A 27,470-nucleotide genomic window follows, 5' to 3' on the forward strand; every position below is an offset into this window, starting at 1 on the left:
CCGGGGGAGGGGAAAGAGAAGTGAACACAGCAGAGACGCAGGAGGTCAATCCGGGAAGGCTTCCCGGAGGAGGCTGCCTGTAGTTAGAGGTGAGAGGAGGCGGATCAAACCCCAGTTCTGGGCTTTGTCATTTCCTGGTCCTGTCGCTTCGGTCAAGCACTTAACGTCTCAGCCTCAGGTTCTCCTGAAATGCGACTAATTACAGCTGTTCCGAACAGCTGCCGTGAGGCGGAGGGTGCGCAGCACTGCGTCGGCCATGGCCGCGAGGGCAGGTGCGCGGGGGACGCGCCGGTCCGGGCGGGTCTTGTCCCCCGGGACCAGAGGTCCTCAGGCCGGCGGCGGAGGCTCCTCCCCGGACGCCCGGCTGCCGCTGGCGGGAGAAAGGTCGCGGGCGAGGGGTGGGGGGGGACGCGCAGGTCGCGGACAGCTGAGGACAAGGCCCCTTGCGGCCGAGAGGATCGTGCGCTGTCTCTTTAAGAGGTTGGCGGGCCGCCCCGCCCCCTAGGGATCTGATTGGCTCCTCCCGCTACGTGCGCCCTCTTTTCTGCGTAACCCCATTCCTATAGGCTGCTGCGGACTGGGGGCGGGCCTGCGTGCCGCAAGTAGGGACGGTGGCTGTTTTGCAGTTTCGGCGGAACGAAAAGGACGCGCCAGCCTTCCGGGTCACTGCTGTCGGGAGGGCCGCGCGGTGTCGGGCCCGACGGCGTCTCCCTACCCGCTCGCCCAGTCTGCGGGAGCCGGCCGCCCGCGCCTCTTGTGCGACACTCCCCGGCCCGAGCGCCGGAGGCCGAGTCCCGCGGCCTTGCGGGGTCCGCGGCCGGCGGCGGATGGGCGGCCGGGGCCTCAGGTAAGGAGGGGACCCCACTCCTGCCCCAGCTGCGGGAACCGATCCCGGCGGCCCCCGTCCCGCCTGCCATTCCTGCTGCCGGGAGCGACCCTCCCGCCCAGAGGCAGGCTGGGGGCGCAGAGGGCCGGCGTCCTGGGTCCCCGGGGAGGCCGGGCTTGCGGACCCTGCGATCCAGGTTGTGCGGGAAGACGTCCCTGCGAGTGGCCGAGTCCCACCTCCGGCTCCCCGGGCCCGAGAGGTCGGGGGTCCACTGGACAGGGAGCGAGGAGTGACCTGCCCTCACGCTGCAGTAGGGACGGGGCCGAGGGCCTCCCAGACGGTCCTCCCACTCCCCAGAAGGGCTGGGCCGCACTCTGCTGGATATTCATCTGTTCACTCACAACGTTTGTTGTCCTGGGGGGCTGGGTCCTGAGATGCCTGGGCTGGACAACCCACAGACACACAGTGAGGGCCGCTTCAGACAAACAGAGGTAGTCAGGGAGGGCTCCTCAGAGGAGGTGGCCCGAATGGTGAGCCGCAGCTGGGAAAGAGCACGCACAGGGGCCCTGAGGTAGGAACAGCACAGCAGCTTGGAGAACAGGCTGAAAGACAGGCTGCAGAGTGGAAGGGAATCGTCACGGCAGTTGGCAGGGGTGAGGCCAGGTTGGACCTTGAAAGCCCAGGGCTGTCCTTCCTCCTGGGGGCTCCTGGCAGGGTCCACCTCCCCCCTCCCCAAGGCTGAAGGATTAGGGGGTTGGCCTCTGTCCTGTGGAGTCTTCCTCACCCTGTTTCGGTTCCAGGGTTTTAAGGCTCGTCAACCAGCTCCGGTCGGAAGCCCTGAGGGGCATTTAAGCAGCAGCCTCTCTGCTCAGGGTTTTGTTTGCCCCAGGGTTTCCCATCCAGTAGCTCTGGGTGGTCAGTCCCACTGCACAGATGAGAGATGGGAAAGCGGAGGCCCACAGAGGGTAAGGTCCTTCTGGTCCAGGGTCTCACAGCAGGTCCAGCTCGCAGGACCCTAGCCAGTTGGCATCCTGCCCACAGAGGGAGGGAGGGAGGGAGGGACGGAGGTGGGTGGGAAGAGGCCTCTGGAATGTTAATGAGGTCAGGAGAGTCCTTCCCAGGTGGAAGAAACGTCCCAGATTCCCCGGTCCTGAGAGGCCAGGGGTTGCCCCAGAGCACTTGGCATCCCAGGAACTCCCCCTCTGAGAATTCCCTTCCCCATCCCTCTGGTCTGGCTTCACCCCTCCCTCCCCTGCCCTCAGCCAGCCTTCCCACCATCCCCTCTTTACTGAGCCTGCACACCCCTTACTTTGCCACTACCTGGGCTTCTGCCAGCAAGGCCAGGAGCTCACTTGTGGTGGGGAGAGGGGAATACAGGCCACAGGCTGACCCCTCTCAGCCTCTTTGCCCTTTGTGTGATGGGATGTTAGCAGTCACCTCTCTTGGAGGCTGGTGTGGTGGCTCAGCAGGTGACCCCGTGGAAAGCCTCAACTGCACACAGGCAGGGAAGGGTGCATTGTCACTTTTATCATGGCTTCAGTTACTTTGTGAGCTTTGACACATAGTGGCAATTCCGGTGTGGCTCAAGTGTGGTTCTGGGGCCAACAGAGCAGCAGTGCCAGCTGGGAGGGTGTTAGAGATGCAGACTCTCAGCCCCCAGACCTGCCTGACCCGAATCTGCTTGTTACCAACACTCCACTCTGGGTCAAACCCGGCTGCAGGTGGAGAGACCAAGGCCCCAGGAGGGGCCCCTGGCAAGTTGCCGGTTGGGGGCCTGGGCTCTGGAGACAGACAGTCTGGGCTGTCCAGCTCCATGCAGGGGGTGACAGAAGTACCTCCCTGGAGGGTGGCAGGGCTCCGTGAGCCTTCTCTGCAGTTATTACAGAGCTAGCAGGGCTTGGTAGAGGAGGCTTAGGTGACGCTCTCCTTCCTCACCTCAGACTCCATAGCAAGTGGCGCTTGGACCTGTGAACCAGATCCTTCCCCGCTGCACATCCCCCAGCCCCTCCTCCAGGAAGAAAAGCAGCAGTTACCTTTCTGTGTGTGACCTTTTGTAGACATTCAATTCTCTGGTCTTACTTGATCCTTACAGCAGCCTTGTTGGGGGGGTGTTATTGTCCTGTGACACCCAGAGAGGAGAAAGACTCCCCCAAGGTCATGAAGAAAGAACCTGGCAGAGCCAGAAGCACAACCAAGGTCTACCCAACTCCAAGTCAAACAGGCCTACACAGGAAAGGGAATTTGTTGGATTTTGTAACTGAAAAGTCCGGCCTAGGGGTGCGGGTATCTAGCTTCAGGTGTGGCTGGATCCAGGGGCTCCCGCAAGGCGCTATCTCCAGGATCTATTTCCATCAGTCTTTCACCTCTGTGTTGGCTTTCTTTCCACGTGGGACTCCAATGTGCACATTCCCTGGAGTTGTGGAGGGGTGGAGTCAACAGTACCTAAACCCTGTGGATGGGGACTGGGGTACTGAGGTGCCCCCATAGGAAAATGGGGTGCTGGACAAGCAAGGCCAAGAGAAGCCCTCTGACCGCCCCCCCTCCCGACTCTATCCGGCCCTCCTGCTTCTGTCCCCATTCATCCCCACGGGCTTCTCTCTGCCGTGTGGGGTCCCTGCAGGACATCAGGCAGCCCTGGACCCCGACCCTGTGTCACATGGGCACCCTGTGCCCTGCTCAGGTGCCCCGTGCTGCGCCACACCACCCCCACTCCAAAACCTCTGGCTTACAGCAACCGAGGCTCAGCTTCTGGCGCTGGCAAGGGGCCCCTGTCCTGAACACAGGGCATCAAGGAGGGTCCTGCAACGGCGGGGCACCTTGTTAGCAAGGCAGAGGGGCAGTGTCATGGGGACACTGGGCTGGGCTCCCCGAGGCTCGGGCCAGAGCCTCAGCCTCAGCCTGCCCTGCCCTCTTCCCTCACCCCAACGTGCGTCTGTCTGCGGGTCTTGCTGGCCAGCCCTCCCAAAGGGATCCCAGATCCCTCCACTCCCCCCCCGCTGCCCCCGCCGGTCGAGCCACTGCCCTCGCCGGCCTGGCCGGGCACTCCTCGATCTCCCTGCCCCTCCACGACAACCTCTCCAGTTGGGAGTGGGGCCGCGTCGCCCGCCTTCCTACACCCTCCTGTTGCATTTGAAGTGAGCTCACGGTGCCGGTGATCCCGGCTGACCTGGCCCCTACCCTTCCTCCTCTCTCTTCCAGCCTGATCTTTGCCCTTTGAACAGGCCAAGACTGTGTGTTCTTCTTAGCACTTACCTCTAGGAGAAGTTTGCTTTTTTTTTTTTTTTTTTAAATTTATTTATTTATGGCTGTGTTGGGTCTTCGTTTCTGTGCGAGGGCTTTCTCTAGTTGTGGCGAGCGGGGGCCACTCTTCATCGCGGTGCGCGGGCCTCTCACCATCGCAGCCTCTCTTGTTGCGGAGCACAGGCTCCAGACGCGCAGGCTCAGTAGTTGTGGCTCACGGGCCCAGTTGCTCCGCGGCATGTGGGATCTTCCCAGACCAGGGCTCGAACCCGTGTGCCCTGCATTAGCAGGCAGATTCTCAACCACTGCGCCACCAGGGAAGCCCGAGAAGTTTGCTTTTTAAGTACGGGTGTTTGTGCTGGCTGTCGGCCTCTGCTCTGAGAGTGAAGGCCCCAAGAGGGCAGGTGTGTCCTGGCACCTGGACCCGCCGGGTCATAGCAGGTGCTTGGCCATGTCAGCACCGGTGGAAGGGTGCAGAGCACGGGAACAGGGAGGAAACCAGCTTCTTTCCTTGGACCTACTGTGTCAGGCACACGTTCTCCCCTGTAATACCTCCCGTCCTTGGTGTATCCTCAGGCTGCCAGTGGGGACGCCATGCCAGAGCCGGTGGGTGGCCTGTGGGAGAGAAGGATGGGGATTCTGAGCCCTACGTCTCGGCCCTCCTGCTTCAGAATCTCCCCACTTTCGGCAGAGCAGCGCTCGCATTCCACAGCTTGGCCCGTGGGGTGCTGCCCTGCAGGCCTGCTGTCCAGGGACGTGAGCGCAGCACGAGCACGGGATCCTGTTGCTTCGCTGCAACCCCTGCAGGAAGTGTCCTAGGCTCCTCCTTGCTGAACGGGAGACCTGCGCTCTCAGCATAAACGATTCATCTTTTCCATTTTTTAAAATCTACTGAAGCGTAACCCATACGGAAAATCACTCGGATCACAGGTGCGTGGCTCCGTGAACCGCGACACTGGAGCACGCCAGCATGCCCGCCACCGGGTCGTGTCTCCAGGGCTGGCCCCGCGCCCTCGGCCCTCCACAGGGCGCCCCTCCTGGTGCCCGTGTAGGGTCAGGCCACGTGCCTACAGCTGGCCGGGCTCCGCTCAGCGCCCGGCTGCCAGGCCCTCCGTGTCACCACAGGGCAGGAGTCACTCTCATTTCCGGGCGGCGTTCCACCGGTCACGCGGACGCCCCGTTGACGTGTCAGTTCTGCTGACGGGGGCACTTGGGCTGCTCCCGCCTGGGGCTGTCGCGAATGGCCCAGAAATGGGGGCGCCGGGTCAGGGGCCCAGTCTGTTCAGTCATCATTTTAAACGCTGGCATCTGTCACGTTCCGCTGCCCGGGCCCATGTGCTCCCTGCGACGTGCCGCTGCTGCTGTCCGGTCCCTGACACAGAACTAACAGTGAGGACTGGCCCGTCGGGGGCCGGGTTGCGACCTGGGCGGGAGGGAGCGCCACACCTGCCCCCCACCTGCCAGCCCCCACCAGAGGCCCAGGGCTGCACAGCCCCTGTGCTGCTCACGTGGTGGCTCTTACCCCCCAGGGCCGGCTGCTGGCGGGATGGACACCCCGGAGGAGGAGATCTGGGCCAGCAGGCCCCCGCCCCTGGCGCCCAACATCAGTGTGCCGCACCGCTGTCTACTGCTGCTCTACGAGGACATCGGCACCTCTAGGTGAGGCAGGCACAGTCCTGCCGGGCTGCGTGACAGGGGGTTTCCGGGGTTGGGTGTGTGTGTGTGTGTGTGTGTGTGTGTGTGTGTGTGTGTGTGTGTGTGTGTGTGTTTGAGAGAGACGGGTGGGCTGCAGACAAAACCCCACCAGTGAGCCGCCTCCTGTACCCACCTGCTAGGGTCCGGTACTGGGACCTCTTGCTGCTCGTCCCCAACGTGCTCTTCTTCATCTTCCTGCTCTGGAAGCTTCCGTTTGCTCGGGCCAAGATTCGAGTCACCTCCAGCCCTATTTTTATCACCTTCTATATCCTGGTGAGTTCATTCCAGTTGGTGACAGAAAACCCAACTCCAACTGGCTTAAGCTGTCTTTGTAATGAAAAACCAGCTTCAGGTATGGCTGGATCCAGGGGATTAACTGATGTCATCAGGACTCTGTCTCTCTCTCTCTCTCTCTCTGCATCTTTGCTCTCCTCTGGCATCATCGCAGATGAGTTCTCCCCATAAGGTATCAGAGGTAGCCAAGAGCAGCTCTGAGCTAACCTCCCTGCCAACTCCAGCAGAAGGATATCTTTCCTGATGCTGCACTGTTGACCTGGAATTCCCTCTGAGTGGCCCACCTTGGAACCCTTGTTCATCCCTGAGCCAGACTCTGTGACTAACAGGGAAAGGGACACTTTGGAGCTGGGACGGTGGGGTCAGCTCAGCCAGACCGTATGGACTGAGGAGGGTGGTGGTCCCAGGAAGAAAACTGGGGAATGGTTACTAGAGGGAAGGGGAATGGATGCTGGGCTGGGGAAAAAAGCCCACTGCATTCTGAACCCCAGCTGTGCTGACTGACCTTGGGCCAACGACTTGGCCTCTCTGGGCCCCAGTGCCCTCCTACACGATGCGACGTGGAGCTGCTTCAGTCTGTGGTGCTCCCGTGAGCAGCCAGTGAGACCGCGCAGAGCTCCTGCCCCGTGGGGGCCTGGCACACGGTGGGCACGCGGCCCTGAATGGTGTCAGCCTCCCTGAGATTGGACACGGTTTTCAAGGCACAAAGGACAGAGTGTACGAATCTGGGCTCTTTTGTTCATATGTATCAGAAAACTGAACTTAAGCTCACAGAAGCCCGGGGGTGGGGGGAGTGGGGCGGGGTAGTATTGACTGAGAAACTGACAGTCCCAGCTGGATCCCAGGGTGCTGTCTCCCTGTATTTCGTAGATGAGGTGCAGCACAGACAAGTCCCAGAGGCAGCGAGCGGCAGGTCTGGGATTAGAACCCGGCAGGCTGGCTGCACCACGTCACCCTAACAAGCCTTCCCAGGCTGTCAGCGTAGCCAGGAAACCAGGGCCCAGAGGGGAGGGCCAGGCCTCTCTGCATCCCACCCAGGCGGCTCGTTTAGTGTGGAATCCTTCCCTTCTTGAGGAATTGAGGGCTCCTGCAGACGTGGGGTGTGGGGTGCAGGCCCTGCGATTCCCGGAGCTCTTGTCCCCCGACGCCAACCCCCCAACCCCTCTCTCGCTCACCAGGTGTTCGTGGTGGCGCTGGTGGGCATCGCCCGGGCCGTGGTGTCCATGACGGTCAGCACCTCAGATGCTGCGACTGTCGCTGATAAGGTGGGGCTGGGCCTGCTGGCAGGGCTGCTGGGCACTGGGAGGGGGCAAGCGGCCCCCAGGCTGACGCTCTGCCCACTCTGTGTCCAGATCCTGTGGGAGATGACCCGCTTCTTCCTGCTGGCCATCGAGCTGAGCGTGGTCATCCTGGGCCTCGCCTTTGGTGCGTCTGCTGCTGCGGCCAGGGCTCCCCTGCCCCTCCCTGGCTGGGGGCCGACCCCACCATGGTTCCCTAGGCTGCCTCCCGCTGACTGACCAGCACGTTTCTTCCAGGTCACCTGGAGAGCAAGTCGAGCATCAAGCGGGTGCTGGCCATCACCACGGTGCTGGCCCTGGCCTACTCCGTCACCCAGGTGAGGTGGGGGAGGGCAGCCCCGGGGGTCAGCGGGGCTGGGCATCCACTGCCTCCGGGCCCTGGGTCAGAGTTGAGTGTGCAGTGGCTCAAACTTTAAATGCAGCTAAGGAATCACCTGGGCGGCTGGTTAACAAGGCAGGTTCTGGGCCTCTCCAGTTCCGATCCAGTAGGTTGAACCTACCGTTTCAACAAGCAGTCCAGGTAGGGAGAGTGCAAGTCTGTAGATCCCACTGAGACCCGTGCATCCAGAGACCCCTTTTTTACCCCGGGGGCTGCCCCTCCCCGGGCCTGTTCTGAGGGCTGGAGCTGGGGGGCAGGGCGTGGCCAGAGAGCTGGCTAGAGCAGGGGACTGAGCGCCAGGCAGAGCGGGGCTTGGCGTGGTGGGGAGCGCAGGGACAGGGCGTTCCAGGTACAGGAGCCCCTGAGACCCTCTCCTGCCCGCCGCTGCAGGGCACGCTGGAGATCCTGTACCCGGATGCCCACCTCTCGGCTGAGGACTTCAACATCTACGGGCACGGGGGTCGCCAGTTCTGGCTGGTCAGCTCCTGCTTCTTCTTCCTGGTGAGTTGGGGGCTGGCCGGAGCCTCGGGCACGGCCTGCTAGCGGGCTCAGCACTGGGCGGGAGCTCCCTGCGTCCTGGTCAGCGCCAATGTCTCCGCAGGTCTACTCTCTGGTGGTCGTGCTCCCCAAGACCCCGCTGAAGGAGCGCATCTCCCTGCCCTGTGAGCGCCTGGGGACGGGGCTGGGCGCGGGGTGGGCTGTTGGCCTTGCGGTGGCCTGGAGCGGACAGCTCTGGGTGGGTGGGAGGCAGGAAGCCGGTCCGGTTCCGACATGTGGGCAGGACCTCACGCGCGTCCCCTCCGCAGCACGGAGGAGCTTCTACGTGTACGCGGGCATCCTGGCGCTGCTCAACCTGCTGCAGGGGCTGGGGAGCGCGCTGCTGTGCGCGGATGTCATCGAGGGGCTCTGGTAAGCGGCCGGGGCCGGGGGCGGCCGGGAGGGGGCGGGGGCCGGCCAGGTTGCTCCGCCGCAGCCCTGACCCGCCCCTCCCCCCAGCTGCGTGGATGCCACCACCTTCCTCTACTTCAGCTTCTTCGCGCCCCTCATCTACGTGGCCTTCCTGCGGGGCTTCTTCGGGTGAGTCCTCCAGCGGGGACTGCAGGGAGGGGGACTGGGGGGCGGGGTTCCAGGTCGCGCTCTGGGCTTGGCCGCCCCCAGCTTCCAGGCCGCGGGCGCCCCCGCGTGGCCGCCCTCGGGATCACGCCTTCTGCCTCTTGCGCATGCGCAGCTGCTACTGCAGCATCCCAGGCTCCGGGCTCGGGGCTGGGGGGGGCAGCTCAGGCTGGGACCGGAGCTTGAGAAGGCGGACAGGGTGCATGTGTGTACACGAATGGGCGTGCGGATATACATGCACACACGGGCGCGCACACATATGCATGCGCCCCTATAAATATACACATACACACATGTATACAGATGTATACGTGTGTAACCTGCATATGCACACAAACATGTACACATATATACATTTATATGCACATACATATATACACATGTACACACAGGCACATGCATGCATATACCACAGCCATACAGGCACGCATAGGTTCACATAGATATATATAAATACAGACACACACATTATGCACACAACACACAAAGACATACGCAGTTTTCCCACGAGAGAGACAGGCCATGCCTGCTGATCTGCACTGTGTTTTTCATTTAAGGATAGATCAGCTCATTCCTCAGCACCTGCTGTAGCCGCAGACACACCAGGGAACAAAGCAGACAAACCCCTGAGCTCACGGAGCTTGTGTTCCATCTGGGGGCAACTGGAGTGGGGAGCAGTGTTGGGGGGAGTCCAGTGTGTCTGAGTGTGGGGTGGGGTGCACTCTTGTGAGGCACTCTTGTGACTCAGACGTGGTGGAAGCAGGCGTTCTGCCCCCAGCCCCCCCTTCCCTACCTGCCAGGTCTGAGGGTGGGCTGCAGGGGTGCCTCAGCGCTGGAGCGAGAAGAACTAGATCGGATCCCAGCCCTGATGTGCGTGACCTCGCACACGATTTATCTCCCTGGCCTCAGGCTCCTTTTTGTAAATGGGGAGTGACGCTTTCTCCCTGGACAGTTACCCAGAGGACTGAGGACGGGCGGGCACCTGGTGGGCAGTAGTGAGTGCTGCGGGGCAGGGGTCTGGGCCCGTGTCTGCCCCGCACTGTGGGCAGGTGCTGTTTAAGGCCCATCATTTCCCCAGTCGAAGTCCTTCCACCCATTTTATGGCGAGAAAGCAGGCGCTCGCCAGGCTCACACGCCAGCAGCAGGAGGGCCGGTTTTAATACCGGTGTCCCAGCGCACTCCAACATCAAAGCAAGGAAGGGGACCTCGCGGGGTGGGTGTTAGGGGGCCATCAGCACGTTTCTTGCCATGTCTGATGCCTCACTGCCCAGCCCCAGTGAGGAAGGCTTTTGCTGACCCACAGTGGGGCTCCCCTGCCTCTCTCCTCCCCTCCAGCTCGGAGCCCAAGATCCTCTTCTCCTACAAATGCCAAGTGGACGAGACCGAGGAACCGGACGTGCACCTGCCCCAGCCTTATGCGGTGGCCCGGCGGGAGGGCCTGGAGGCAGTGGTGGCCGCCAGCACGCAGTTCGACTCGGCCGGGGGGATGGCCTACCTGGACGATGTGGCTTCCATGCCTTGCCACACGGGCAGCATCAACAGCACAGACAGTGAGCGCTGGAAGGCCATCAACGCCTAGCCTGGCTGCCCCGGACGGCGGGAGGGCCTGGGGGCCTGCGGAGGACCGGCTGGGGAGCGCAGAGCCCCCGGCAGGGGAGGACGGGGGTCAGGCCCGTGCGTGGGCAGCAGCCCTGTGCAGGCCCTGTCCCGCCCTCTGTCCCCCACTTGCCTGCGGCCACCTCTGCTTCAGCTGGGGGCCGCCTCCCCCTCCCACCTGCCCTCGCCTTGCGCGGCGACTTGGCCCCGACTTTGATGTCTCAGGGCCGGGCCTGGCTAGGCTGGCCGAGGGCACCTCCCTGCAGCCTGCGCCCCCAGGACTGGTCTGATCTTCATCATCCTCCGCCCCCCGCCCCCCCCAAAGCCCGCTCTGGCGGATGGGCTGAAGCGTGTATATTTTCTGGATCTGTTTTCTAATAAAAAGGAAAAGGAGCAGAACGTGTTGCCGTGAAGGCTGTGCGGGAATACCGGGACCGCGGCGCCCCTCTGCACGGGGAGCCCGGCGTACCTGCTGTGAGGCCCCGTCGGAGCGGAGGGGACGGCCGTGGAAAGAACCGTGGGTCCTGTGCGCTGTCCTGTCTGCCCCTCACGCTCTGTTATCCTGGGCAGCACTTCCCCTCCTGCAGCTTCTGTTTCCCCATCTGTGAAATGGGGATAAGAAGGCCTGTCTCGCAGGGATGTTTGTAAGGATTAGCAGAGAGCAAGCGTGGCTGGCTGGCACGTGGTGGTGGCGCGATGGTGACCACAGGGGTTCTTTTTAGTCGCTAGAATAGTGCTCGGCACATAGTAGGCCCTCGGAAGGTAGGATGCAGGGACTGACGTTCATAGTCATGGACGGGATGAGCTGAGAGTGGGGACAGGTCCGAATAAAGCCCGGGGCCCTGGGGCGCTGAGGGCCAGGCCGCGCTCCACCTCCACTCCCCACCTCCTTTCTCAGGAGGGCACCGAGGGCACCAGCTCCAACACGGCTCATGACGGTGGGACCAGCGGCCAGGCTCCCCGGATCCAGGACTGTCAGCGGGCGTGGGCACAGCCAGCGAGCTGGACTCCGGGGCCCGCGGGGCTGCCAGGGGGCTCCTGCAGGCTCCTCCCACTGCCCGGCCTGGCTGCCACCCCGCAGCTCGCACAGAAGCCTGTTAGGTGGGGAGGGCAGCCAGTGGGGCATTCCGAGCCGGGCAGGTGTGGGGGGCCAGACAGGGAGGAACTGATCGTCAGATCCAGAGCTGGGCTCGCCGTCGGCAGCGTTGACGGGCTGCGTCTAAGACGGCGCGGCGGCAGCCTGCGTTGGCTCCGTGTGATGACTCGGTAGAGGGGGCAGCACAGGAGGCCTGGCGCCCGCTGTAGGGCAGCTGGTGGACCGTGGAGGCTGGGGGGAACCTCTGCTGCTCTGACCCCGTCTCCCTGCCCCACTCCTCAGAAGCACCACAAGGCCGGGGTCTTCCTAACCTTCCAGGAGCACCTGTGTTCACACACGTGTATGCACGTTACCCCTAGTTTGGGAGCGTGAATGTCTGTAGCTCGTTTCCCACGCTAACACCTGGTCTTGAGCTCGTTCCACGTCAGGTGGGAGAGCTGCGAACGTTCTGGATACGTGGCAATTGATTTACCCAGTCCCCTCGGGAGGGACCTTGGTTTCTAGTATGTTTTGCAACAACAAACAATGCAGCAACCAAAATCCTTACAAATAACTCACACAGGGGGGATTGCTGGAGCACAGCCTTAACTAGTTAGTTAATTAGTCTCGCAGTCTTCCGGCAGAGACGAATTGCTGTCCTCCAGTACATGTTCTCCTTTTCTTCCGCTGTCATAGGATCCCTGATTTGTAGCTGGATACACAGCTGCCTGGAACAAAGACTACATTTTCCAGCCTTCCTTGCAGGTCCTGGCCAGTGGGATGTAAGTGTGTGCGCAACTTCCTTGAAGAGAAAGGATAGGCTCTTCTTTCTTGCAAACTGGGATGTGGTTGTAATGGCTGGAGTTGTAGCAGCCATCTTGAATCATCGGGGGATCTTGGAATGGGAGCCTCTCATGGCAGAGCGACAAGGTAGGAGCAGCCGAGGTCCCCGACACTAGTGCACCCGTGACAGCCCTGGACTTCCTCCTTTGGACGACTTGTTGGATGAGAGAGAGAAGTAAACATCTGTCTTTCGTAAACCACTTTGGATTTTTCTCTCACTCATAATCGAACCTAATCTGAACCGACACACCCTTCAAAGAGGCTGTACCAGTTTTGACCCCTATAAGCACAGCCTCACCAGCGCCGTGTGCTGTTCAAATTCTCGGTTGTTCCACAAGGCCGTGCTCACGTCTGTTCTGCTGGAACCACACCCCGTGTGCTGAGTCTGGGTGGGAACAGACCTCATGCCGAAGAGTGGCCAGGATGTGGGGCGATCTGGATGACGAGTCCACCATATTGGCTCCACGTTCCAATCTTACGGCCTCCTGCTGCTCAGCCTGTGCACCTTGACATCATGCCTCTCTGACCCTCGGTTTCCTCATCAGTGACACAGGGCTGCGGGTGACCGGTGGCCACGTGATATTCATTTTCCCTTCCTCAGTAACTGCATCAGGATGTTTTGAGGGTCAGTGAAGCACCAGATAGAAGGCGACATTCCTGCCCCTTTACATTCACTCAAGTGACTAAGTCCTGGTCATTGGGATGTTAGCAGGAGTATGAGACTTTCTTCAGCACGGGCTGCTTAAAGGGAGCTGACTGAGCTCGGAGATGTGCTCCTTTGTCCTCCTGCCTTTCTCCTTCCTGCTTCCTGGAATGCAGATGTGATGACTGACTCCAGCAGCCAGCTTGGATTATGAGGTGACTTTGGGAAGCTAGTCAACAAGGATGGTCAAACAGAAAGACAAAACAAGCCCTGTCCCTAATGACGATGGCACTGCCATACCAGCACACGGCTGCTACACGACAGAACAGAATTCTCATACAGGAGAGAAAGACTATCTTGTTTACGGCAATCCCGATCCTAAGGGAAACACGTGAAAATCCTAATGTGTCCCCCAAGGGGTCACATGAGGGAGATAGGATATTTCCAGGCACCAACTTGTGTCTTTTCCTTCCTGAGCCCACCCTTCTCCCTCCCCGTCAGAGGGAGTTTGGGCCTGGGCTTAACTTGCTGAGGGAGCCTGCGGCTGGTGGACGACCTCTGACTTTGTTTCCACATGCCTTGGGCTACAGAGGCAGCAGGGGCTTGTGGGATTCCCTTTGGAGTGAGGTCCTTCTGTCCCCGAGCACTGGGGACCAGGCACGGGTGAGGCCAGGCTGCAGATAAGCTGGCTCCCCTGTGGGTTTAGGGCACAGAGCGCTCAGCTGCTGCAGAGGGTCCCCCAGCCCGGGTGTGGCTCTGACGCAGTGCAGCTCTGAAACCTGCAGGTCCTGTGGCCGGGAGCACTGGAGGTGACAGGGCGACCCAGGACCGACGGTGTATCTGTCTGCTCGGCTGCTAGAATGGGTTCCATGGACGGGGGCGGGGCTTGAACCACAGACATCTGCTGCTCACAGCTCTAGAGGCCGGACGTCCAAGATCAGGGGTCGGCTTTTCCCAAGGCCTCTGTCCTTGGCGTGCTGGCCGTGTCCTCTGTGTGTGCACGGCCCTGGTGTCCCTGTGCCCACAAGGACACAGTCAGATTGGATTCCGGCCCACCCTGATGGCCCCATTTACATTTAATAACTCCTTCAACGCCCCCGTTTCCACATACAGTCACATCCCGAGGTCCTGTGTTCAGGACCCCACACTGACGCAATGCCCCCTTTACAGACGGAGCAGCAGAGGGACAGAGGTCACACGGCCACCAGAGGCGGATGCCATCAGACCCCAGGCCTCCAACCCTGCGCCTGCTGCCCAGACTCGCAGACGCACCTCCCTCAGGGGACGGGCTCCGAGCCTCGTCGCTGGGGCCATCAGACCAAGGTGAGGGGGCTGTAGCCACTCCAGGCCAGTCTGGGGGCGGTGCAGAGGACCCCCAGCGGGCTGCCTGGGGGTAAAGGGAGCCCCCGGTGTTCGTGGCAGCGCTGGGTCCGCTCAGCCACGCGGCACCCCAGCCGGCTCCGGGTCCAGCTCCGCTGTTCCTCACCTGTGACCCTAGCAGGCCCCGCGCGGGTGCATTCCCCACCGGAACGCGGTGCTGCCGTGCCTCCTCGGCCTCCATGCAGCCCCCAGGCCCACCCTGTGCAGGGCCTGGCACCGAGCAGCTCCCTTCCAGGCAGGACCTTGCGGGGCGCCGGAGCCGCTGCGGGGAGCAGGCCACGGAGCAGGAGCTGCGCTAGGCGCCCGAGCGTGGCCAGCATTTTATTTCTCATATTGTTCGCAGGTGGTGACTCAGCTGAACCACTCAGCAAATCAAGACCCAATCACCACCCACCGTGAAGAGTGTTTAAAGCTGGGCTGCAGTCAAGATCTCGTTAGGCACTCGGGAGGCCCCGGGACATAGAATCAGTTCCACTTGGCCGGGGTCGAATCGGGAAGGTGGGCCCAATTCCAGGGGAAGATTGGAGAGCGGCCCTGAAGACACGGTCCTCCCTGGGGCCGGGCCTGCCCAGGACGGGGGCCGAGGGCTGCCCCGAGTTGGTCTGCCTGGCATGGGTGGTAGCACCCCCCTGGAGTCATCCAACAGCCCCGGTGAGGGTGGCCTTCCAGAACATTCCTGCTCTTCCCCTTAAGATCTGACTCCAAATTCTGGCTCTCGTCATCCTCATAAACACAGGGGGCCCACGGGCAGGAAGAGGTGGGGGAGGAGAGCCAGGGCTGCCACTGTGCCCTGTGCCTGAGGAGCTTCCCACAGGCTGCGCTGAATAACTGCCGTGCGCCCTGCTGGCCGCCGTGCCGCAAGGCAGGCTGAACCTGCAGGCTTTCCTTTTCTTTTCTGAGCTGGTACATGCTGCCCCCAACAGATCAGTGAGAGAGAAAGAAAAGGGGTGTCAGGGAGGCAGCTGGCGGTCTCCGCCACGAACCCCGGGACACAAAGACCATCGGTAGCTGGTGACGCACCGCCAGCTCGTCTGTTTTCCATTTCCCCACAGTCCCTGGATGGTGTATTGAAAACAACTTCACGAATTAAGCATCACGGATACAGCGAAAGTCCCCGTGTAGCCTCCCTCCTGACTCTGCCCCAACCCCCAGGTAACCACTTTCCCGCCGTCTTGAACTTCGTGTTTATGGCCACAGCACACGTATGTGCGTCCGCAAACAATGTGCTTTGAGCCAATCAACCGGCTTCATTCTGAGCTCTTCTTCCCCGACTTGATTTTTTTCACTCAGTTTTGTGTGGCGGACTTCCCCTACATTAAGACTTCCTACAGCACTCTGTCGTGTAAACAGAGCATTGTCTACTTGTCAATTTTATCTTTCAGGTTGTTTCCAAACCGTGAAAGCGAGCGGTGTCCCGACGCACATCCCACCTCTGACTGTCTGGTTCCCACGTGCCCTCGAGGGGCTCTCGGGCGGATCCAGAGGACGGAGCTGCTGGGGTTACGGGCGTCCGCGTCTGCAGCTCCAGTCGTCTCCCGGTGGTCGATGGTGGCGATCAGGGCACAGGCCAGGTGCTCTCACACCGGGTTCCTCACCCCTCAGGGCTTCTGAGACCCTTCGAGGGGTCCCTGAGGTCAAAGCCATCTTCGTAGTAGTGTGAGATGTTCCAGCCTTTCTCATCCTCTCACGAGTGCACCGTAGAATTTTCCAGACCAGTGTGTGGTAACGTCATAGCTCTGACGGCCGAAGGCACGTGTGCTTTGGTTGTTACTGAAATTAAACTTTGAGTGTATAATTTCGAATATGTAAATGTTGGTGGACAAAACTCCCAGCCACAAAAGCTCTTCGAGGCCCTCAATAGTTTTGAGTGTAAAGAAGTCCTGAGACTAAACAGCTCAGGACGGGGGGACAGACCCACGGCCTGGACCCCAGGGCGGGGCCCGGCGGGGCTGTGGTAGCTGCGTGGCTCCTCCCCACTTCCTGGGGCGCTGGTGGCACAATGATCGCACACGTGGCTGCCGGAGGTGCGCTGACCGGCCCTGCTCGTGGGCCCCCAGAGGACACTCGTGCTCCTGGAATTCTCCGCACATCTCAGAACAGCCGCAGCCTGACCCCTCGGCCGCTGGGGGTCGCTGAAGGCGCGTCACAGACCCGACCTCTCTGATCCCGGCCCGCTGGGGGCACTGAGCTTCTGAGCAGGGAATCCTTTTCGAGACTTCGGGAGTGGCGGGGGGTGCAGAGGCAGGAAGTCAGGGAGCCTGGTGCAGGTCAGGTCCCAAGAGTGACCTTTACCCGCCGAGTCTCAGTTGCAGACGCACAGAAAAGGAACAAAGAACTTCTTTCCCTGGACCATCTGAGAGCCGTGGGCGACACAATGCCCAGCACCACGGACGCTTTTTTGTGTATTTCCCTCAAACGGACACTCCTCCTGCGTGACCACTACGCCAGCACTCATGTCAGGAAAGCACACGGATACGACAGCACCGTCCAAGCCTCAGACCCCACACCTGCTTTGCCGATGGTCCCCGTCACGTCCTTTATGGCAAAAGAATCTAGTTCAGGACCACAGGCTGCCAGGTCGCTGCCGCTGTGAGGAACCTCTTCTCAACCGTTCATCCATTTGTCATTTATTTATATTTATTTATTATTCGGAGGAAAACAGGGACCCTTTTGAAAGGGGGCACAGTTATAATTACACAGGGACCCTAGGTATAAAGCAGGACTTTTCCCCAGGAAACTGGGAGGTGGGCTCACCTGTGACATGCCCCTCCCCAACGCCAGCTGGCCCCCTGCTAAGGAGAGCACGCTGCCGCCACTCCAAAGGGGATCCCTGCCCCCCAGCTCCAGAAGTCAGGCCTTGAAGGGCCTCCTGACGCCGCCCACCATGCACCTCAACATCCATCCTGTCACCAGGTCCTGTGCATTCTACTTCCAGCTATGGCGTCGTCCACGCTGCCACCCCACCCCTCCCATCCCCTTTGCAGGCTGAAGCCAGAGGCTCTTTAAAAATGCAGCTCCGATTCTGTCTCTCCGTGCCCTCCCCCGGTCGCCGCCCCCGGCTCCCAGAGGCCTCAGCAGGACCCCCAGAGGCCCCGCCCTCCTCATCTGCCTTACCTGGAGCCTACCTTCCTGTTTGGGCTCCAGCATCCTGGTCTGTGGGCCCCTGTGACTCCGAGCTTCCCAGCGCTAACCTGCCAGACGCGGACGGAAGGAGATCGCTCATGGCTGTGAATTTTTATGGTTACTGAGTCATATTGTTTTACAGCCATTGAGTTAAATTCATCAGGAATTGTATGGGGTATTACTTTGGCTCCAGCTGTGAACTCTAATTCAGCTTGGCAACTTCGCCTGGGAACTTCCCACCCGACACTAGAATCAGCGCCCTGCACGCGCTCTTCTTGCTGCCCCTCCCGCCGGGTCCCCCGCCAACAACATCAACAACCCAAAGGCCTGGTCCGGGAAACAAAGTCTCAATCAGGCGCTGTATTTAGCCCTCTCAGGCATGACACCTGATATATTGCTGTAAAAGACCCAGCTCGGGCTTCCCTGGTGGCACAGTGGTTAAGAATCCGCCTGCCAATGCAGGGGTCACGGGTTCGAGCCCTGGTCCGGGAAGATCCCACGTGCCGCGGAGCAACTAAGCCATGCGCCACTGAGCCTGCACTCTAGAGCCCGTGAGCCACAACTACTGAAGCCCGCGTGCCTAGAGCCCGTGCTCCACAACAAGAGAAGCCACCATAATGAGAAGCCCGCGCACCGCAACGAAGAGTAGCCCCCGCTCGCCGCAACTAGAGAAAGCCTGTGCACAGCAACGAAGACCCAATGCAGCCAAAGATAAATAAATAAATTTAAAAAAAAAAGACCCAGCTCAGGATTCATTTACATATTTGAAAACGTTTTATTTGGAATTTTAGTGCACATTCAGTACTGTCATCTTTATTTATTTATTTAGGCTGCACTCAGGTGTCTGCAGAAGAGCCACGTGTGTAGCTCCTGCCCCGCGCGCCAGGCTGCTGGAAGGTCCTGCACCTCCGGGGGCCCCCTTGATCCTTGAGACATTGAATTCCCCAGGTGCTATTGTTGTCCCTATTTTACAGACGATAAAACTAAGGCTTAGAGGTTTGGTGACCTGGCCAAGCTCCTACCACTGGAAAGTGGTGGAGCTGTGGTTCTGACCCAGGCAGTGGGGCCCAGGCCCGTGCTCTCCACCACTGTATTATGCTGCCTCTCCTTCATGCACTGCTTTTGTAGAGCTGAATCTATTTGTGATAGTATCTGGTTACTGCGATTTCCGTTGGGGGCCCCGACACAAGGCCCTGTCCTTGGTAAGTGGTCAATATACATTGGTTGAATGAATGAATTAATGAAATGATCCCTTAAGTGATCAAAATATCCTCATCCTAAGTTCCCTCTCATGGAATGAAGGGATACGACCAGAGCACTGACAGACGATGGATGCTCAGAGGGCAGAGATGGGTCATCCTGGGCCAACCTTGCCAGTGGGAGCCAGGGAAGGCTGCCCTGAGGAGGTGACATTGGGATAAGTTTTGCAGGATGAGTAGGAGTTCACTGGAGCATAGACATCCAGCCTGATAGCACCTGGGGCTGGGAGCATCACCTGTGATGAAAGTTCGGGCTCAGCTTCAAACAACCTCCCTTCACAGAGGCAGGTGCCTCTGCCTCCACATGGGAGGCTGGCCCGAGAGCACAGAGCAAACCAGAACGAAGGGACAGATGGAGATTCCAGACGACTTCTTTCAATGCTCGCATCCACATGGGCCTGAGGTCCTGGACTTGCATGACATGGGCTTCTCCCCGTGTCGTAAGGCCTGTCTGGCTGGGTGTCTGACCCTGGTTACTGGCAGGATCCAGGGCAGAGGAGAGCTGGCCCAGCTCAGGGGCCAGGGTGAGGTCTGCAGCCCCTCCAGCGCTGAGTCCGGAGGGAAGGGCAGCTGTAGGTGCGGAGACACTGGTGTCTCCCAGCTCTCGGGCAGAGGAGGCAGCTCTGAGCGGTTCTGAGACAGGGTAGAGGCCAAGCACACACGCCCAGTGTGCAAAGCCACTGCAGCTGCAGGTTTGCGGGGGAACCTGCATGAGCCTGCGGGCACCGGCCCAGAGACACACAACAGGAACACACACACATTTCAAAAATGTGCAGCTCTCCCCACAAAAAAGTACACACCCCTTGAGCTAGAAATTCCACTTCTGGGAAGCTTCCCGAAGGACAGAATGAAGGATGTGGGACGAGACTCAGCTTCAGGGAGTTTCCCCGCAGCGCAGCTCATAAGCTGGCAGCACTCTGGATTCCAACGTGGCAGGAGAGCACGATGGCGCTCAGCCCTCGGACCACATGCAGGCGGTTCCCTTCCTCGGGAAGAGGAGCCTTGTTTACTGTCACGTGAGAAAAAGGCCGCAGCTTGAGAACAGTCTAAATGCTCTGAGCCCATTTGGGGAAAGCAAGTCAGGACCAGTGAGGAAGCAGGTCTGGGTGTAATCGGGGTGGTCTCTGAGTCCAGAGGGCTGTGGGGCTTTCTGTCCCCACAGGAAGCGAGTGATGCTTTGCGGGTGAGAAAAACAAACCCGAGTTTGAAGATGAATATCAATTCTGCACACACCTACTCTCCCATGTGCGACCATGAGTTGTGAATAAAGACTGAGGTCACAACATTGCCTTAAAGGCAGGTGGCTGGGGCAGCCGTGGTGTCCAGCGGGGACGCTGCTGCCGTTGTGACCAGGGAGGGGCCCCAGTTTCCCCGGGTGAGGAAGAGACTCCACGATACAGTAAGTGGGAACAAAAGCAGAACAGTGTTTATGGTGCGTGATCATTTTGGATAAACCAGTCTTCATGCACGCAGGAACATAAACCACCTCTGGGAGGACCTGCAGGACACACACGGCCCACGTCTGGGGCGGGGACAGGTGTCCGGGATCAGGGTGGAAAAAGCGAGGCTCGTGGAAGCTGCAAACCCGTCCACACCTTGAATCAAAACGGTATTTGCGGGCTTCCCTGGTGGCGCAGTGGTTGAGAATCTGCCTGCCAATGCAGGGGACACGGGTTCGAGCCCTGGCCTGGGAAGATCCCACATGCCGCGGAGCAACTGGGCCCGTGAGCCACAACTACTGAGCCTGCGCGTCTGGAGCCTGTGCTCCGCAACAAGAGAGGCCGCGACAGTGACAGGCCCGCACACCGCGATGAAGAGCGGCCCCCGCTCGCCACAACTAGAGAAAGCCCTCGCACAGAAACGAAGACCCAACACAGCCATAAATAAATAAATAAATTTAAAAAAAAAACACGTTATTTGCATGTGCTCCCTGTTCGAAAGCATGATTGAAACAATAAGGAAAAAGGAAGCACACACGTCTTAGGTTAGCACACAGCAGGGGCGTCCGAACATGTGAGCACGGGCACCTGCTCACCCCAACGCCCGAGCGGCGCCCGGCGGGTCCACATGTGCTCTCCGTGCCAGGCTCAGCTCGGGTGGGGCCGGGGGGCCGGGCAGCAGGGAGCAGTGGCCACCCAGAGCTCTGCCTCTTCAATTCCCTCTGGCTGAGCTGCCAATTTTCTGCTAGGCTGGCCCGGCGGCTGCAGAGCCGCTTCTGTCAACCAACTGCACCGAAGAGCAGAGCAATTAGGCAATTAAACTGTTTTAAATGGAATTCAGAGCCCTGATGTCTCTCTGGGAGGGTGGCCTCGTGGCCTCACCTCTGCCCTGCGTGGTGGGCAGGGGAGCAGCGGGTGAAAGGGCAGGGCTGGCGACAGACTCCAGAGACAGACACTCAGACCCGCGGCCCCTCCCGGCTCGTCCTCTCACACAGGAGCCGGTAGGCCCTGCGCTCATCCACGCACTCATGTATTTAACGAACGCCCAGCACGTGCCAGGCGCCGTCCCAGGCACTGGGATCCACAAAGTCCTCGTCCTCCGGAGCCAGGGCACACAGATAACAAAGAAATCAGCGAGACAATTCCAGAATGAAATGGGAGGATGGGAAAGGGAATGGGTGGGGAACAGGACCAGCTAGAGTGGTCAGGCCTCTCCAAGGAGGTCACATTCCTGCTCTGAAGCTGGGGATGGGAAGATGCAGACACAGAGCTTTCCAGAGAGCAGGAACAGTAGGGAAAAGGCCCTGAGGTATGCCCAGTCTCGGCTAATTTAGGCAAGACCCGAGGTTAACACGGCCAAAGCAGGGAGCCTGCCTGTGGGCTGGCACCGTCCCGTGAAGCTCAGAGCGCTCGTGTAGAAGGGGCGTGTTATCCATGTCGGCGCGGGGAGGGAAGGGGAGTCACCCGACACGGCGACCAGGCCCGCGCAGCCTGAAGCCCGGCGCCAGGTGCCCTGGCCTCCGCGTGCCCGTGCGGCTTCCCTGACAGAGGAGCAGGTGGCCCCCAGGGCAGAGCCAGGGGCGCGGAAGCGCAACTGCGGAGTGAGGAGGAGCTTTTTAACGGAACCAACTGGCCATGGAATCCCCTCCTTGTAAGGCGGTGAGCTTCCTGTCCTGGGAGGTAGGGCAGCCCGTCGAGAGGTTTCTATAGAGGGGACTCCAGTGCTGAGCAGGGTGGGACCGCGTCTGTTCCCCACCTGCCCTGGGGGAGTCTTGGGGACTCGATGGGCAGCATGCCCGCCAGCGTGTGATGCCGGGCGAGGCCCTGACCTCTCCAGGCCTCCGTCTCCCCAGCTATAAAAAGAGAGGCAACAGTGGTACTTGCTCAGCATGTGCAAACCCTAGAACAGAGCCCAGCGCAAGGCGCAGCCCATGCTGGGGAGCTGTTGCATTACTTCAGCAGCCTGTGGGCTCCCATCCGCTTATTCTTCTTCTCCTTTTTTTTTGATTTGAAAACTTCGAAACGTGTATATGATAAAAATAAATAAAGAAAATACTAATCCACCCATCCAATCGGATCAATGGTGAAGGGTGTCTCCCTCCAGCCCTGGCCGAGCTCCTCCCAGAGGCCACCGCGGCAGCATCTTGTGGGGAGGGGTTGTCCTTCCAAAGCAACTCCACACATCAGGGAATGTGCCTTTCCCCCACAGACCGTAGCATCCTGTACACACTCTCCTGTGCTCGGCTCCTTTCCCTCACTCCAACAAAGCCATATGCAATGACTTTAAAGCTTTAAACTTCTGACTAGAATATACATCCTCTCAGGGCTTCAAAGCTGCAATGATCAACACTGAGTACTCTCTCTCCTCCCTGCACCTGACCGCCACTGCCCAGACAGGTACACGTCTGCTTGGTTTCTTAGGGATCCTTCTAGCGTTTCTTTACACAAGTACAAACACATACCAACAGGCGTCTTACTCCCACACCCAGTTCTGCACGTCGATTTTTTCCCTTAACGTCTACCGGCACGTAGATTTCCCCTTACCTGCCAGGAGTCTCCTTGTTGCCGTTAACAGCTGCGTACTATTCCCCCGGGGGCATCCGAGGCAGAGTTTCCATATGGCTCCTGGGTGGGTTGTGATTTCACCATCACAAACACAGCAGCAGTGGCCCTCCTGATGTAACCTTGGCAACATGGTACCCGGCTGTGCCTGCAGGGGCCAGGGTTGGCGTGGGTTGCTGGGTCAGGGGGAAAGCCTGATGGACAAACAGCGTCCCCTCCCGAGGGTGCCTGCTGTGTGCTCCCACCAGCGACACGGCAGGGACCTGTTTCCCACGGCGTCGCCAAGTCAGTGTGTGTGCACCTGATGGAGGTGCGTGCGTACTGGTGGGAAGCAGGGTATCTCTGGGTCCTTCATTTCCGTTTCTCTTATCACACGTGAAGTCGGGCATTTGTCACATTGGTTCAGGGCCTTTGAGTTTCCTTTTTAAAAAACCGTCTGTTAATGTTTTCTCCCCATTTTTTATTGGGTTGTCTCTTCTTGATCTCTAGGACCTCTTCATATATTGGTTAAATGAGACCAGACTATGGCCTGTGGGCTAAATCAGGCCCACTGGCTTATTATGTTTTTAATAAATAAAATTCCCCTGGAGCACAGTTGAGTAGAGCCTGTGGCCTGGAAGCAGACAGTATTTACCACGTGGCCCTTTACAGGGAAAGTATGCTGATTCCCATATTAGACTTCTGTGATGTGAGTTGCAAACACTTCCCCCAGTTTGTCATTTATCTTTTGACTTTTTTGTTTCCTTTTGTTTTAAGTGCATTTAAAATTTTTAGCTGTCTAGACATCTTTTCATAGGCTAAAAGCTGCTTGACTTTGGAGGGTCCTTACTTCTCAAAATGCACGATCTTTACATTCCAGACTCTGCAGTGCAGTGTCACTTGTGTTTCGCTCCAGAGCTAAGAGAAAATGAACGAAAAAGGCAGATTTAGACGAAAACTGTCTAGAAATTGTTGGAGAATTTAGCACTTGCACTCTTCCGGCAGGGGGTTTAACGGTCTGAGAGGTGAAGTCTCTAAGGCAGGTGCGGGTACGATGACCCCTTACAGACGAGGAAACTGAAGCTTAGAGCAGACTGCAGGCCTGCGTGGACAGCGCCGCCCCTCCCACTGGGTGACCCTGGCCCGCCCCGCTGTGAACGAGATCCAGGGCAGGAGAGGCTGTCCGAGGGGACAGGGCGCGCCTCCTCCTCGCGCTCGCCTCGCAGCCCTGCGTGGGTCCCACGTCCTGTGCCCCCCGCGGCCCTGCAGACCTCCCAGCGCAGAGCGGCGCGATGCTTGGCGCGGCCGGCAGGGGGCGGTGTCGCACCGGCCACGGCGCGCTCGGTCGGTCCGCTAGCTCTGCCGCGGGGCTGCAGGGCTGCGGGGCTGCGGGGCTGCAGCTGACAGGGCAGAGCCCGGCCCAGGCCCACGGACCCTCCGCTCGGACCCCGCGGGTCGGGCAGGCGCGCTTCTGCCCCTGTGCACCGGCACCGCCCTGCTGCGCCCTTGGCACCCCGGCCTGTGTCCGCACCCCGGTCCCCACCTGGTAACCCACCCAGGCCCCAGCCTGTGCCCCACCCCGACCCCACACCCCCAGACCCCAGCCCGTTCCCTCCACCGGCCCCCAGGTCCTCCCTCCGGCTTCATCTTCTTGCCTGGAGCTGTGGGCTTGCAGTCAGAGCCAGGGCAGGGCGGGGCCTGCCGCGGGCCTCGCAGTGAAATAGCACCCCCCCCCCCAACCGCTGAGCTGCCTTGGAACCCACCGGGGGCTCCTGTCACCTTAAAATAGAATCCCGATGCGGTGGCTTGCAGACCTGCAGAGGCCCTGCCCGGCTGACGTCACCTCCTCCACCGACTTCTCCTGAGGTCCGCACATCGTTCTTCCGCCTTCTTGCCGTTTCCAGCACAGTCTCAAAGCTCCCTGCGCAGGCACTACCTTCCCTCCCCCCACGCCCTTCCCGGGACTCCCGCCCCGCCCACCCCTTTCTAACGTACCTTCCTCAGGACGCTCCGCCCCGCCGGATCTCCAGTAGCCCCAGTTCCTACCCGCATGTCTCTGCTTTGCATGCCCCCTGCCCCCGATACACACACCCCTAGGAGACCTGGGGCAGCCCCTCCCGGTCTCAGTCTCCACTGGCCGGCTCTCCACAGCGGACCAGGGTGCGTGGCACATGGCAGGGACTCAGTAAGTCAGGGGTGAAGGTGACCTCAAGCTGGGACTCTGCCGCTCAGGCAAGTAGACGCTTGATCAGGTGGCCTGGAGCCCGGCCTTCTCTGGAAGCTGGCCTCCATGCCACAGTCTGGGACACTGGCCATGACCTTGGCCTGAGCCCTTGGGGAGGGGGACACAGGTCAGTTCAGGACTCACAGCTCCTGCTCACACTTCCCGAGTGCTTACTATGTGCTACGCGCTTTCCTCGACCCGTCTGATGGCATCTCATAATAACCTCATGAATTACGGCTCCATTTTATGGATGGGGAAACTGAGTCTCAGAGAGGTTAAGCCACCTGCCCAAGGTCACACAGGTAGAAGCAGAGGTGGCTGAGTTTGAATCCAGAGACAAACTGCTTCTCTCCTGAGACAACAGGTGCGTGAGCTAGGGGAGGCCTCAGAGGGCATCACAACGACCACCCCAGGGAACAGCCAGGCAAACTGAGGCTGCTGCCGTCGCACAGGTAAACAGAGGCAGGCTGGGGCTCGGGGCCAGGGCTTCTGGGAACGGATGCGCACCTTCACAGCGCCCTTCCAGGACTCTGGGAACAACTAGCCGAGTGGCCCTCAGTGTCCCCTCAGGGTTGGCCCCCTCGGGGGTCTCTGGCTGTAGGGGCCTCTGGATCTACGTCTTGGAAGCCTGGGGGTGGGATTTTGGGGCAGGAAAGTGAGCAGACAGTGGTGGGATCACGGGGGCGGGGGCTGAGGTTGTGATTCCCTCAGAGAATCCCTAGCGTACGTGCCCCTCGTCAGCGGAGCAGCCAGTGGGCCCAACCAGAGGCGGCAGATGCTGCATGGCAGGGGGCGGGGGGGGCAGAGACGAGGGACAAGGCCAAGTGTGGCGCAGGCGGGCTGGGGCCGGGCCCGGCCAGAGCCTCTCCCCTCTCCCACCTGAAGGGGGACTGTGTAGGCCAGCGGGTGTGAGAGGGCTGGGAGGGCTGTGCACGGTCGTGGGAGTGGGTCGCAGCAGGCCCCACCCTCCAGGCTCCCAGCGCACTCCGCACAAAGTCCAGACTCTCCCACCGTGGTGACCAGGCCCTACCCGAGGGTGGGCGAGCTGCCTCTGGGCCGGGCTTTATCTTGTTCACCCCAGGGTCCCCAGAGCCGAGCTGGGCGCCCTCGGCTGCACTGTAGCTTCTCAGTGAGTGAATGAATGAATGAACGAATGAGTGGATGGGTGGGGTGGCTGGGGATGGCGGCTGCTCTCCTTCCCTGGGGATCCAATTAGTGGAAAGTCCCTGCGTGCCAGCGTAAAAGCCGGCTGGCCTCCCCAGCAGCCGAGGTCCATCTGGAGGCTTTGTTCAAAGATACTGAACTCGTTTGCTCAGCTGTACCACCACGGTGGGCACAGCTCTCCCAGGGCTGCAGCCCCGTCCTGCCCGGCGCTGCTGGGCCCTGCAAGGAGAAGTGTGGATTTAGGACCGGCTGGTCCAAGATCACGGGTCCTCGGGCTGACAGACCCTGGGGTTCAGCCCTTCCCTGGAGGCTCAGAGAGGGCAGGGGACCTGCCCGCAGTCACACAGTGAGGCTGGGACCAGGGCTGCATGAAGTGAGGGGCGGGGACAAGCTCAAAAGGCAGCTGGAGTGGCCCCTGACCAGCCTTGTCAGTGGCGGGGAGTGAGGGGGCCCGAGGCAGCGACACTGAACCTAGACCTGAAGGACGAGGGGGACCACGGACAGCGCGGCAAAGATCCGGAGGAGAGTGGGAGCAGAGAGCCTTGGGGAAGGGCAGCCAGTCTGTGAGGCTGCTGTGTGATGGGGAGGGGGCTTGGGCATGAGGCCGCAGGGCCTAAGAGGCCTGGACCGCCAGGCTGAGGATGTGGGTTTGGTCCTGAGGCCCCAGGCAGCCACTGAAGGCCTGAGATATTGCCCCTTGGCAGCCTTGTGGATGGAGGGGGCGGGGGAATGAGGCTGTGATTGGGAAGAGGGGCCCTGGCCTGAGCTAGGGCAGGAGGGGGCTCAGTCTGTCACCCCCCAAGAGAACAGGCATCCCTGTGCCCTGCCACCTAGACCCCCAGCCCGCCTTCCCCGTCACCCTGGTCTGTGTCTCAGGGCCCCAGGGTCGTGTGCACGGCGAGGAAGAGGGACGGCTGCATGGTCTAGTGGTCTGTTAGCCCCCCTGTTGAGTCCTGCAGCTTAATTAATGCTGCAGTGAACTTCTTTGTTTCTCTCCCCACTCCTCCTCTGAAAACAGAAGGAAAATGAAAGTATGACTGAGTGAATGAATGAGGAAATTCAGGAAGCCTAGGACCAGTGGGGTCTCCCCAGCTCTCCCCTCTCTTCCTCTCCACACCCGGTCTCCAAAGAAACCCTGACCCCTCCACCTGCAGCCTCTCTCCCCACCCCACTGTTACCCCTGCTCTGAACTGCCCCCTCCCTCTCCACTGGGTTGTTGACACACCCTGCTCCTGCCCCTGCTCCCCTGGCAGCCAGAGGAGTCAGATCCACACCCGCCGTGCTCCCCTTCCTCAGAGGAAAAGCCCCCGCCATCTGTCCCCGTACCTCTCACTTCAG

The 27,470-nt window shown here is 60.2% G+C and overlaps 1 protein-coding gene and 1 long non-coding RNA gene across 5 annotated transcripts; both read left to right on the plus strand.

Moving 5' to 3' along the window:
• Positions 1-136: 136 nt before the first annotated feature.
• On the plus strand, positions 137-10,840 carry TPRA1 (transmembrane protein adipocyte associated 1). Of its 4 annotated transcripts, none has more exons than XM_082414008.1 (12): positions 137-272; positions 627-847; positions 5,596-5,725; positions 5,902-6,034; positions 7,234-7,320; positions 7,408-7,480; positions 7,591-7,670; positions 8,123-8,233; positions 8,334-8,394; positions 8,539-8,641; positions 8,729-8,809; positions 10,181-10,840. In XM_082414008.1, exons 1-12 carry the CDS (start codon positions 190-192, stop codon positions 10,422-10,424), a joined length of 1,407 nt encoding a protein of 468 aa, XP_082270134.1. In that variant the 5' UTR covers positions 137-189; the 3' UTR covers positions 10,425-10,840. The 4 variants fall into 4 exon arrangements, with proteins under 4 accessions (XP_082270134.1, XP_082270135.1, XP_082270136.1 ...); XM_082414009.1 differs by lacking the exon at positions 137-272 and adding an exon at positions 4,806-4,996 and having other exon boundaries at positions 827-847; XM_082414010.1 differs by lacking the exons at positions 137-272; positions 627-847 and adding an exon at positions 5,076-5,455.
• Positions 10,841-15,039: 4,199 nt separating this feature from the next.
• Positions 15,040-20,673, plus strand: LOC309638285. Its single transcript, XR_014251048.1, has 3 exons — positions 15,040-15,534; positions 15,765-18,707; positions 19,053-20,673. It is a non-coding gene; the product is annotated as an uncharacterized lncRNA (long non-coding RNA).
• The last annotated feature ends 6,797 nt before the right edge of the window (positions 20,674-27,470 follow it).

Source organism: Balaenoptera physalus (assembly GCF_965194825.1).
Source record: "Balaenoptera physalus genome assembly, chromosome: 11".
In the NCBI taxonomy this organism is placed as follows: Eukaryota; Metazoa; Chordata; class Mammalia; order Artiodactyla; family Balaenopteridae; genus Balaenoptera; species Balaenoptera physalus.

Excerpts from the sequence above, each read along its gene's own strand:
- TPRA1 (XM_082414008.1), top strand. The coding sequence starts at position 190 with ATGCGACTAATTACAGCTGTTCCGAACAGCTGCCGTGAGGCGGAGGGT. Across the intron at positions 848-5,595 it reads ATGGGCGGCCGGGGCCTCAG|GGCCGGCTGCTGGCGGGATG; the intron begins GTAAGGAGGGGA and ends CTTACCCCCCAG. Across the intron at positions 8,234-8,333 it reads GCTCCTGCTTCTTCTTCCTG|GTCTACTCTCTGGTGGTCGT; the intron begins GTGAGTTGGGGG and ends ATGTCTCCGCAG.